This window comes from Andrographis paniculata, unplaced genomic scaffold (assembly GCF_009805555.1).
Source record: "Andrographis paniculata isolate CXL003 unplaced genomic scaffold, ASM980555v1 Contig89END, whole genome shotgun sequence".
Classification (NCBI taxonomy): domain Eukaryota; kingdom Viridiplantae; phylum Streptophyta; class Magnoliopsida; order Lamiales; family Acanthaceae; genus Andrographis; species Andrographis paniculata.
In genome coordinates this window covers 23,554-36,065 of record NW_026137627.1, presented here as the reverse complement: position 1 = coordinate 36,065, position 12,512 = coordinate 23,554, and the positions used below count along the sequence as shown (strand labels likewise).

At 55.8% G+C, this 12,512-nt stretch overlaps 1 protein-coding gene across 1 annotated transcript; it reads right to left on the bottom strand.

Moving 5' to 3' along the window:
• Window positions 1–11,263: 11,263 nt before the first annotated feature.
• Window positions 11,264–12,127, bottom strand: LOC127242802 (60S ribosomal protein L15-2). Its single transcript, XM_051262486.1, has one exon. The coding sequence runs from the start codon at window positions 12,052–12,054 to the stop codon at window positions 11,440–11,442; it is 615 nt and encodes a 204-aa protein (XP_051118443.1). The 5' UTR covers window positions 12,055–12,127; the 3' UTR covers window positions 11,264–11,439.
• Between the last annotated feature and the right edge of the window lie 385 nt (window positions 12,128–12,512).

The following is a 12,512-nucleotide window of genomic DNA, read 5'->3' as shown; positions in this document are numbered from 1 at the left end:
GCCCAAAGGGAGGAGCCATCTCTGAGTCGCCACCACAGTTTAAACGAGAAGGCCCGAACCGTATCGGTCAGGCGACGAATGCCAAGCCCACCCTCCTCCTGTGGCCGTGCAATATCCGCCCAGGAGATCCAATGGCGGCGGCGGTGCCCGTGATAAGAACCCCAGAAAAAACGAGCAAAAAGTTGCTCCACAGAGTGAAGTACCGCCTGGGGGGGGCAAAGTACCTGCAGCAGATAGAGGGGGAGCGAGAACAAAGTGCTCCTGATTAACTGTAATCGACCCCCGTGAGATAGAACCGATCGATCCCAACGCTGCAGATAACGACGGAGTTTTCCAAGGAGTTCCTCATAAAGAATATTGCGCCGATTGCCCACATAGAGGGGCGCGCCAAGATATGTAAGAGGGAGTTCAGCTGCGCCAAAACCAGTCACCGATTGGAGCTGTCGTTGAACACTCTCCGGGCACTGGCGGCTGAAAACAAGCTGGCTTTTCTGACAGTTCACCTTCTGGCCAGTAATCCGTGCGTAAGTCGTCAGAAAGTCGGTCAGAAGGCTGATGCGATTGCCACAGGTATTAGCGAATATGAGGACATCATCCGCATAAGCAAGGTGCGTCAGCCGGAACCGACCACGACACCGATAGTACAGATCCGGAAAACGGCTGTAGAGGCGCTCCAAACCTCGTGATAAGAGATCTGCAGCCAAGACAAAAAGGGTCGGGGACAAGGGGTCTCCCTGCCTAAGGCCTCGCGAGGAGGGGAAGAAGCCACCCAAGTCCCCATTCACAAGGATCGAGTACCAAGCATGCTCAACACAGTTCATAATCAAAGTGATGAAGTGAGCCGGGAAACCGAACCTGGAAAGGGCGTGCCGCAAGAACCGCCATGACACCCGATCGTACGCCTTGTTAAGGTCCAATTTCAGCAATAAATTGTGCGAGTCCCCTCTCAGATTAAGATCATGGACCATCTCCGATGCTAACAGGATATTGTCCGCAATCGCACGGCCTTTGACAAAGCCGCTCTGATGCGGTGATAGAAGCTGCGGTAGTAGAGGGCTAAGGCGCGTGGTGAGTAGCTTTGTGAAGATCTTACTGCTGACATTACAGAGGCTGATAGGCCGATAATCAGCCCATGCAAGTGGCCCCTCCTTCTTGGGGATAAGCACAAGAGTCGTCGCTGTATAAAACTTCAGGAGGGGGGCTCCCGAAAAGAAATCCAGTACAGCATCAAACACATCCTCCCGGATGATCTCCCAACATTTCTGGTAGAAGGCGGCAGAGAAGCCATCGGGGCCAGCCGCACTATCTTGATCAATCGAGAAGACCACAGCACGAATCTCCGCAAGTGTAGGCGGTTCGAGCAACCGAGTGCACTCGGCCGGCGGAACCTGGGGCGGTGGGTCTGCCAAGGCATCCATTTCCGATGTGTCGGCATCATCAGGCTGTCCCAACATCCCAGAGAAATAGGTAATGGCTGACTGCTTAATATCTGAGTGATCAGTGAGGGTACGAGCACCGTCAGCCATCGAGAAGATTGTCGCCCGCCGGCGTCGTTCCTTCACCATGGAATGGAACATACGGGAGTTCCGTTCTCCCTCGACCGCCCACCGACAGGCTGCTTTTTGTGTCCAGAAAGCCTCCTCCAGTGCAATCGCATGCGTCAAAGCCGTAGCGCTACGCTGACGGCGGAGGAGGTTGGCGTCAGAGGGATCCCGATCGAACTCCGCTTCACACTCCTCTGCGTCTTTTTCTGCTGCTGCCAAAACCTGAAAAACATTCCCAAATACCTGTTTGTTCCACCACTTCAGAGCCTGCTTGAGTCGTCCAAGTTTCAGTCGCAGGTTGAGGAGACCGGTGGTGCCCGTCGGGATAACCCAACTCTGGCGGACGTGGTCCTGAAAAGTGGGGTGTCTGGTCCACATGTTCTGAAACCGGAATGCAGAGGCAAGGCGGTGTCGTTCATGCGAGAACCGGACCAAGAGCGGGGCGTGGTCCGAATGCATCCGCGGGAGGTGTCTGACACGAGTCGTCTCAGCGAAATCCTCCCAGGCAGTGTTGTAGAGAATGCGGTCGAGGCGCTCCCAAACTCGCCGATTTGTCCATGTATGGGGGGAGCCTTCAAAACCGGGTTTAGGGTTTAGGGTTTAGGGTTTTTTTTTTTTTTTTTTTTTTTTTTTGGCTGGGCTCAAAGAGCTGCCTACGTACCCCAACGGGATCAAGCCATACGTAGTTCTGCAAAGTTCGGTACAAGTGCTGTAAATGTAAATAAAGATTGTAAGCAACTAAAAGCTAACGGAAGCGAAAGCACGGGAGGCCCGCCGCGTCAGCATGGATGAGGCCACGGGTCCTCGCTGGGATGTCCGCCGGCTCAAGGATCCGCATATGAGGAAGGGCAACAGAGGTGTTCGCCAAGTTGTCCGCCGCTTTATTGCCCTCGCGGAAAATATGAGAGATCCTCCACTCGATGCTGCGAAGCTGTAGGCGCAGGTGGTGGAGACAAGGCTGGAGAGTCCAGTGTCCCGTCGAGGAGGAGATGAGAGAGATACTGCTGGCCGAGTCCGTCTCGATCCAGAGAGGGAGGAGGCCGCGGGCAACCGCCAGGTCCACTCCAGATCGAATCGCCTGCAGTTCGGCCAAAGTGTTCGTCGTATTCAAAAGGGGAACTTGGAATGCGGTTTAGGGTTTAGGGTTTAGGGTTTAGGGTTTAGGGTTTAGGGTTTAGGGTTTAGGGTTTAGGGTTTAGGGTTTAGGGTTTAGGGCTTAGGGTTTAGGGCTTAGGGTTTAGGGTTTAGGGTTTAGGGTTTAGGGCTTAGGGTTTAGGGCTTAGGGTTTAGGGTTTAGGGTTTAGGGTTTAGGGTTTAGGGTTTAGGGTTTAGGGTTTTTTTTTTTTTTTTTTTTTTTTTTTGGCTGGGCTCAAAGAGCTGCCTACGTACCCCAACGGGATCAAGCCATACGTAGTTCTGCAAAGTTCGGTACAAGTGCTGTAAATGTAAATAAAGATTGTAAGCAACTAAAAGCTAACGGAAGCGAAAGCACGGGAGGCCCGCCGCGTCAGCATGGATGAGGCCTCGGGTCCTCGCTGGGATGTCCGCCGGCTCAAGGATCCGCATATGAGGAAGGGCAACAGAGGTGTTCGCCAAGTTGTCCGCCACTTTATTGCCCTCACGGAAAATATGAGAGATCCTCCACTCGATGCTGCGAAGCTGTAGGCGCAGGTGGTGGAGACAAGGCTGGAGAGTCCAGTGTCCCGTCGAGGAGGAGATGAGAGAGATACTGCTGGCCGAGTCCGTCTCGATCCAGAGAGGGAGGAGGCCGCGGGCAACCGCCAGGTCCACTCCAGATCGAATCGCCTGCAGTTCGGCCAAAGTGTTCGTCGTATTCAAAAGGGGAACTTGGAATGCCACAATTGGGGCGCCGGTGGCATCCCGAATGACGCCCGCGGCTCCAGCGGCGCCTGGATTCCCGAGCGATGCCCCATCAGTGTTGAGTTTGAACCAGCCTGGAGACGGGGCTTCCCAGCGTACCATGACCGGCGGCCGAAGAACCGGAGGTGGGAGGCGAAGACCGAGACTAGAGGCTAGGTGCACCTCCCCAGGCCAGTGCTGACGCTGAAGGAGGCCAGCACGGCCTAAGACCTGCAAATGACAGTGAATACGCCAAATAATCCGGTCAGATGAAATCTGGATACCTCGGTGTTTGGCGTCATTCCGTGCCGTCCAAAGAAACCAGAAGGCCAGGAGCGGTATATAAGTACGGATACTCCGCGCATGTGGGGAGGACAGACGCCAAGCGGAAACCATCAGGTGGGGCGCATGTGTCCGCGGGATTTGGATATGAAATAGATCAGCAAGATGGCGCCACACGTGCTGGGCAACCGTCGACGAGAAGAATAAGTGCTCGATCGTCTCAGACTCCCGACAGCACTGGCAGCAAGAGACAATAGGGAGGCCCATCTTCCGTAAGGCCTCATCGACGGGTATCCGACGGCGAAATAAACGCCATAGGAAAACCGACATTGTAGGAGTAAGAAGCGGCGACCACAAGCTGCAAGAGAGCCAGCTCCGTGCTCCAGCAGTTCGGCTCATCTCCCATGCTGAGGATGTAGAGAAAGTACCTGTGGTCGAGGCCTTCCAGATCGGCTGATCCGCAATCTGGAGATCAGAAGGAATCGCCGAGACCTGTTGAACAAGGGTTTCAGGGAGATAAGCTCGGAGGCGCGGCAAGTCCCACGTCCCGTTAACCCACATCTCTTTCACCCGTATCGGCGGAGGGCGGTCCTGGCGGTCAGCGCATAGCGGACGATCTCCACACCAATTATCATACCAGAAGAAGCAGTCCCCACGCCCCAAATTCCAAGTGATCTGAGTCTGTGCCTCGTCTCGAACCTGGCAGAGGCGCTTCCAAACCGGGCTGTCGTAGCTCCTGCAGGGTGCAAATCCTGGAAAGGAATTCCGAAAATATTTCTGTTGAAGCGCGCGAGCCCAAAGGGAGGAGCCATCTCTGAGTCGCCACCACAGTTTAAACGAGAAGGCCCGAACCATATCGGCCAGGCGTCGAATGCCAAGCCCACCCTCCTCCTGTGGCCGTGCAATATCCGCCCAGGAGATCCAATGGCGGCGTCGGTGCCCGTGATAAGAACCCCAGAAAAAACGAGCAAAAAGTTGCTCCACAGAGTGAAGTACCGCCTGGGGGGGGCAAAGTACCTGCAGCAGATAGAGGGGGAGCGAGAACAAAGTGCTCCTGATTAACTGTAATCGACCCCCGTGAGATAGAACCGAGCGATCCCAGCGCTGCAGATAATGACGGAGTTTTCCAAGGAGTTCCTCATAAAGAATATTGCGCCGATTGCCCACATAGAGGGGCACGCCAAGATATGTAAGAGGGAGTTCAGCTGCGCCAAAACCAGTCACCGATTGGAGCTGTCGTTGAACATTCTCCGGGCACTGGCGGCTGAAAACAACCTGGCTTTTCTGACAGTTCACCTTCTGGCCAGTAATCCGTGCGTAAGTCGTCAGAAAGTCGGTCAGAAGGCTGATGCGATTGCCACAGGTATTAGCGAATATGAGGACATCATCCGCATAAGCAAGGTGCGTCAGCCGGAACCGACCACGACACCGATAGTACAGGTCCGGAAAACGGCTGTAGAGGCGCTCCAAGCCGCGTGATAAGAGATCTGCAGCCAAGACAAAAAGGGTCGGGGACAAGGGGTCTCCCTGCCTAAGGCCTCGCGAGGAGGGGAAGAAGCCACCCAAGTCCCCATTCACAAGGATCGAGTACCACGCATGCTCAACACAGTTCATAATCAAAGTGATGAAGTGAGCCGGGAATCCGAACCTGGAAAGGGCGTGCCGTAAGAACCGCCATGACACCCGATCGTACGCCTTGTTAAGGTCTAATTTCAGCAATAAATTGTGCGAGTCTCCTCTCAGATTAAGATCATGGACCATCTCCGACGCTAACAGGATATTGTCCGCAATCGCGCGGCCTTTGACAAAGCCGCTCTGATGCGGCGATAGAAGCTGCGGCAGTAGAGGGCTAAGGCGCGTGGTGAGTAGCTTTGTGAAGATCTTACTGCTGACATTACAGAGGCTGATAGGCCGATAATCAGCCCATGCAAGTGGCCCCTCCTTCTTGGGGATAAGTACAAGAGTCGTCGCTGTATAAAACTTCAGGAGGGGGGCTCCCGAAAAGAAATCCAGTACAGCATCAAACACATCCTCCCGGATGATCTCCCAACATTTCTGGTAGAAGGCGGCAGAGAAGCCATCGGGGCCAGCCGCACTATCTTGATCAATCGAGAAGACCACAGCACGAATCTCCGCAAGTGTAGGCGGTTCAAGCAACCGAGTGCACTCGGCCGGCGGAACCTGGGGCGGTGGGTCTGCCAAGGCATCCATTTCCGATGTGTCGGCATCATCAGGCTGTCCCAACATCCCAGAGAAATAGGTAATGGCTGACTGCTTAATATCGGAGTGATCAGTGAGGGTACGAGCACCGTCAGCCATCGAGAAGATTGTCGCCCGCCGGCGTCGTTCCTTCACCATGGAATGGAACATACGGGAGTTCCGTTCTCCCTCGACCGCCCACCGACAGGCTGCTTTCTGTTTCCAGTAAGCCTCCTCCAGTGCAATCGCATGCGTCAAAGCCGCAGCGCTACGCTGACGGCGGAGGAGGTTGGCGTCAGAGGGATCCCGATCGAACTCCGCTTCACACTCCTCTGCGTCTTTTTCTGCTGCTGCCAATACCTGAAAAACATTCCCAAATACCTGTTTGTTCCACCACTTCAGAGCCTGTTTGAGTCGTCCAAGTTTCAGTCGCAGGTTGAGGAGACCGGTGGTGCCCGTCGGGACAACCCAACTCTGGCGGACGTGGTCCTGAAAAGTGTGGTGTCTGGTCCACATGTTCTGAAACCGGAATGCAGAGGCAAGGCGGTGTCTTTCATGCGAGAATCGGACCAAAAGCGGGGCGTGGTCCGAGTGCATCCGCGGGAGGTGTCTGACACGAGTCATCTCAGCGAAATCCTCCCAGGCAGTGTTGTAGAGAATGCGGTCCAGGCGCTCCCAAACTCGTCGATTTGTCAATGTATGGGGGGAGCCTTCAAAACCGGCATCAATAAGATTCGCATCAAGGATAGCCGCTGAGAAATCCTGAATAGAGCGCAACTTAGGGCGACCTGGGCCCTTCCGTTCAGATATGTCGGCGATGGCATTAAAGTCGCCACCGATAAGCCAAGGAGACCCCAATGACGAGGCCGCTGTGTCCTGTAGGAAAGACCAGAGGGCACGGCGCTGGGTGACAGAACATCGCGCATAGATCCCAGATAGGAAAAAGGGCCGGCGGTGCTGCGGAGACGAAACCTGCACATGAAGACACTGATCGATCTCCGAAATAGGCTCCAGTTTATAGGAGTCATCAGCAAGGATCCAGATAGAATTGACCGCTTTGGTAAGCATCTGGGAGAAGCCAAAACGCCGGCAAAAGAAAGCAACATCCGCAAAAACCATAGGCTCCAGAAGAATAAGAATGCGGATACGGTGCTGCTTGCAGAGCCAATGTACCTCTCGTTGAGCTCGGGGGTTGCCAACTCCGCGCACATTCCAAACCAAGAGGGAGGTGTCTGTCATCGGGAACTGGCAGAAGGGCGACGAGAGGAACTTACTTGCTGACGAGAGATGCTGCGGGTAATCGGTCTAGAGAAGGTCGGCGGCAGAGCCTGTGGCCGGTCATCTGACACTGTCTCCAAAGATCCGCTGAGAGACGGAGGTTCAGCAGCCTGATTCAAAACGCACACCCCCCTACTCGGATGCGACTCCGTCGACAGAGCGACAGCAGGGAGCGGTTCCGATGAAGTCCGCAGGAGGGGTGGGTTCGGACCAGATTCAGGGAGGAGCTCTGTCCCTGTAGTTGCATCAGCAGGTAGATCACCAGAGTGAAAATCAGTGGTACCTCTCGGGGAAAGAGACAGTGAATCGAGGAGGGGCGGTTGGCCATCCTTAATGAGGGGCGAGTCACCATCCGAGTCCTCGGCGAAAGTGGCTTGTAGTGCAGAGTCCTCCTCCCGCTGGGTGTCCGAGGAAGGAGAACCAGTAGCCGATAGGCATGTGTCCACTGAAAGATCACGTCGATCGCGGATAGGGGATGCAGGAGGTTCAGAGAGCAGCACTGCCTTCCCCTTATCCAGGCCATGACCAGAGGGGAGTCCCCAAATTGCCAAAGAGTGAGCAGGAGGAAGCGACACAGGCTCCGGAGGCACCTGCATATCATCAGCAAGCAGTGGCAAAGGCGACGAGGGTACCTGAGTGGCCAATATGGGCTGCGGAAGGAGACCAAGGGCCGAGGCGGTGGCAGGAGTTGCTGGAGTGGGACTCAGCCGACAGTCATCCAGAGGGGAGGCAGGACTGTCGATCGGAGGTTCAGCTGTAGTCTGTCCGGCCAGAGGGCGGGCCGGAGAGGTTTCCGAAGGCGTCAGAAAGTCCCCAAAGGTAACTCGAACGCCAGAAGTAAGCAGCATCGCAGAGGCATCCCCCCGTGAGTGGGCAAAGGTCACCCGAGGAGGAGCGTGGGGGCGATGAGCCTCCGCAGGGCCGCTGAGATGCGCCGGTGTGAGCTGCAGTGACTTCTCGGCCGTCTGTGATGGAGTTGGGGCCACCTGTGTCGTCCCAAAGGTCACCCGCACTCCAGAGCGAAGACGTCTGGAGCCATTCAACTCCGGGATGTCATCAGAAGGTCGCCGGGTAGAAGGCTGGGGGTCCCGTCGGAGGAGCTGAGAAGGAGCCTGCAAGGAGCCAGAATCATTAGTAATACCAGTAGAAGGCGTACCCCTATTTCGATTGCGGCGCCGACGACGGCGTCGAGCAGTGGGGGGCCGGGATTCCATGATATCACCAGAGGCAGGGGCTGCAGAGATCTCAGAAGGGCCATGAACCGAGTCATGGCGACCAGAAGGCGCAGCAGGAGGACCCTGCGCAGCTGATACGGTTGCTGATGCCGGCTGCGAAGAAGGTCTGCGTAAACAAGCCTCCGCTTTGTGCCCAAGATGGCGGCAGAGTGAGCAGAAGCTAGGAAGCCGCTCGTAGATAACCTTCTGTTCGAGCACGCCAGTGCCAACATCAATCTCAAAGGCATGCAGAAGGGGCTTCGTAAGGTCAATTTCCACACAGACTCTGGCGTGGGAGCACCGACTCCGAGTCGCCGTAGGGGTATCAACCTTCAGAGGGGTCCCAATGCCAGCAGCAACTGTAAATAAAAGATCTCTGTGATACATGTGGAGAGGAAGTAGTGGGAGCGTAACCCACACCCGAACATGTGGAGGTTCCTCGGTAGTTTTGAAATCGGGGGTCCATTTGAGAACTCTCATCGGGAAACCTTTGATGAACCAAGTTCCCCGAATCCAAAGGCGCATATAATCAGCCTCGGTAGTGAGGCGAATCACAATATGGCGGTGATTTAGATGCTGCAAAATAAACTTCCCCGCCAAACGGAAACTCGCAAAACCGTCGGTAAGATCTTTCCAAGAAGAGTATCCGTGAGAGAATTTACCGATAAGAATGTACGGATGCGAAGCTGTGTACCTTGCTGTTTCATCAGCAGTAAAAGCAAGGCGCGGTTGTCCGGCAGTGGAAATCCATTGTCCAATAGCAGTCGGACGAGGCTCCGCCAGAAAGGAGTAGGGACTGTCCTCAGGAGCATCGGAATTGAGTCCGGAGGTCACGGCAGTGGCGAAAGACTTGTGTGAAAAGAGATGGTTATCAGCAGTGACAGGGCGTATCGAACCATCAACTTCGGGAGGCTGCCGGCGGCCGGCAGCAGCCTGAGCGGCCATGTCCGGCAAGTCTACAACAGAACCCTAGCTCCGGAAGGAGTCGGCGTCTGTCATCAGATACGGCGGCAGAGGGTGGGGGTCTGGGGATTCCAGGGCCAGCAAGAGGAGACAGTGCCGTCCGACCTGCGATCAGAGCACCAGAGCGGCAGGAAGCCGCAATTCCTTGGCACCGTGCGGAACTGTTCCAGCGTCTGGGGGGATGCTGGGTCGAGGAACACAGTAGCGGGACCAGGAGGGTGGTCGGACGTCAGGGTCGGGCGGAGTATCGGGGACGTCGTGTCGGGATGTCAAACGTCGGGGTCAGTGACAGCCGCGACACCTGGGCCCCAGTCGGAAACTGTTCTGGAGTCGGGGCACCGACTGGGGGTTGGCGGGGTCGGGGAGAAACAGTGGTGGTACCGAGTCTGGATAAACCGTCGGGACCAGTGACAACCGCGATCCCTGGGCCTCGGGCGGGAATGTGGACGGGCAGCGAAGTCGGTCAGAGAGGCGCCGAGTCGGGGTCAACCTTCGGGACCAGAGACGGCCTCGGTCGGGCCTCGGTCGGGATCAACCTTCGGTACCAGAGACGGCCTCGGTCGGGCCTCGGTCGGGATCAACCTTCGAGACCAGAGACGGCCTCGGTCGGGCCTCGGTCGGGATCAACCTTCGGGACCAGAGACGGCCTCGGTCGGGCCTCGGTCGGGATCAACCTTCAGGACCAGAGACGGCCTCGGTCGGGCCTCGGTCGGGATCAACCTTCGGGACCAGAGACGGCCTCGGTCGGGCTTCGGTCGGGAGATCAACCGTCGGGAGAAACAACAGTCGCGATCCCTGGGCCTCAGTCGGGAGATGTTCTGGCGTCAAGGAGCACCGACCAAGGTGTATGTCGGGGTCGGGTGATACAGTAATGGGACCAGAGAGTTGGTCGGGCAGCGGAGTCGGCCGAAGGTGCAGAGGCGGCGTCTCGGGAACTCAACCGTCAGGAGGCCAACCGTCGGGAGATCAACCGTCGGGAGGTCAACCGTCGGGAGGAGGGCAACCGTCGGGGGAGTCACCGGCGGTTCCCAACGGTGTATTCCGGCGGTCGGGTGGCGGGTTCAGGGACTCCTCAACCCTGCGAGGACAGTGACGGTGGCCGATTGACGATCCGACGTCGGAGACGGAAGAACGGCGGCGCCGAAGGTGTCGCAAATCAGGGCTACGGCGACGGCGACCTAGGGCAAACGGCGGACAGTGGTGTAGAGGTGGCGACTCGCGGCGGTAGCCCGGCCCTAGGGGTTTTCCGGCCAGGGGAACACGATCCCGTCGTCAGAATGGTGGTCCGACGGCGGGGGGATGCCGAAACGCGGTGGCGACGGTTCGGGAGGCCAACCGTCAGGGGCAGAGCCGGCGGCGTATTCCGGCGATCGAGGGGTGGATTCGGGGACACCTCAGCCCTGCGAGTTCAGTGACGGTGGCCAAACGGCGATCCAACGCCGGTGTTGAGAGATACCGGCGCTGAAAGTATCGCCGAGCAGGGCAGTAGCGGCCGACGGTGCTGCAGCGGTTTCCGGCGGTGGTTGGGTGGGGACGGGGGTTATGGAGGATGGCGACCACGATGGTGATGAGGCGCCGGGCTGAAAACGCCGGCAGCGGCGAGTTCGCCGGTGACGTCTTTTCGGGGCTGACGAGAGCGGCGGCTGGGGGCGGTTTCCGGCGACGGGGCTCGGTGTAGGGGGGGTTTTCGGGGATGGCGAGTCGAGTGACGGTGGCAGATTGGCCGTCCGGCGTCTGGTTCCGCCGGAACAGCGACGGCAGTGGCTGGAGGCGTGAAATCGCCCAAGTGCTGGAGAGCGTTTGTAAATTCGCGAATGGTTTGGTTTTGGTTTAGGGTTTAGGGTTTAGGGTTTAGGGTTTAGGGTTTAGGGTTTAGGGTTTAGGGTTTAGGGTTTAGGGTTTTTTTTTTTTTAACATTCAAAATTTCAAGGAATTTGGCATTGCAATATATAGATGTCTGGATATAAATGTCAGAAACCCAGAAGACCAAACACATTCAAAACGTAACGTAACGGCAGATTAGGAGTAGGCCAAAAAAAGATTACTAATGTGATCAACAGTGACGGACTGACTGACTGAATTAAATAAATAAAAATACCTCAACGATAGCGGCGAAGCGAGAGTGTTTGGTTCCTCTTCCAAGTGGCCCTTCTCGACGGTCGCGCCTTGTGGTGCAAATGGCCCCTTCCCCTCAGGCCCCTGTACTTTTTCCCAGCTGAGGTCAGCCCCCGGAGCTCCCTGTGTTTGTGAACAGCATTGCAAATCCAGTTGACCCGAGGATCATTACGGATAGTGGTATGGGCTGGATCGACCAAAATAACCTCAAAGTACTTGTAAGTTGAATCCTCATTGATCCAGTAAGAATTTAGAACTCTAAGGCCACCTAATTTCCTTCCGGCGCGCTCCTCTGCCACAGAGCGCTTGCTGCGTTGGAACTTCAGCTGAGTGACACCCTGGTTTGTGGGTTTACCATATACAATACCCTTGGGGACCGGCCTCTTCCTCCCACCACGTCTAACACGAACACGGTAGACGACATAACCCTGTTTGGCCTTGTAGCCGAGACGACGCGCCTTGTCGGGGCGGGTCGGATGGGTGACGCGTACAACCGCCGGAAGCTGACGGTACTCCCAGCAGCGAACCCGCAGCAGGAACCGCATCACATCTGATTGCTTCTTCTTCCATAGCTCGGAAACGTAAGTGTACGCGCCCATGGCTGCTGCTGCGGCCGACTCTGCAAGGGGTAATGGAGGAACAGAAGATCGTTGTTATGTATTGGGGGTTGACGACTGGTTTAGGGTTTAGGGTTTAGGGTTTAGGGTTTAGGGTTTAGGGTTTTAGGGGGTTTAGGGTTTTAGGGTTTTTAGGGTTTTAGGGTTTTTAGGGTTTTAGGGTTTTTAGGGTTTAGGGTTTAGGGTTTAGGGTTTAGGGTTTAGGGTTTAGGGTTTAGGGTTTAGGGTTTTTTTTTTTTTTTTTTTTTTTTTTTTTTTTTTAAAAAAAAAAAAACTATATAGCAGTGGCTGAACCCAGAGTGGGCTGCCTACGTACCCGAACGGGATCAAGCCATACGTAGTTCTTAATAGAGCTACATAGTCCAAGTAAACAAACATGCATGACAGGCCTAGGTAATCAAAGTATCTATCCTAAGGGAAAATGCCTAAGACATCAACAC

Bases quoted from the DNA above. Each gene is read 5' to 3' on its own strand.
- LOC127242802 (XM_051262486.1), bottom strand. From the start codon at position 12,054: ATGGGCGCGTACACTTACGTTTCCGAGCTATGGAAGAAGAAGCAATCA.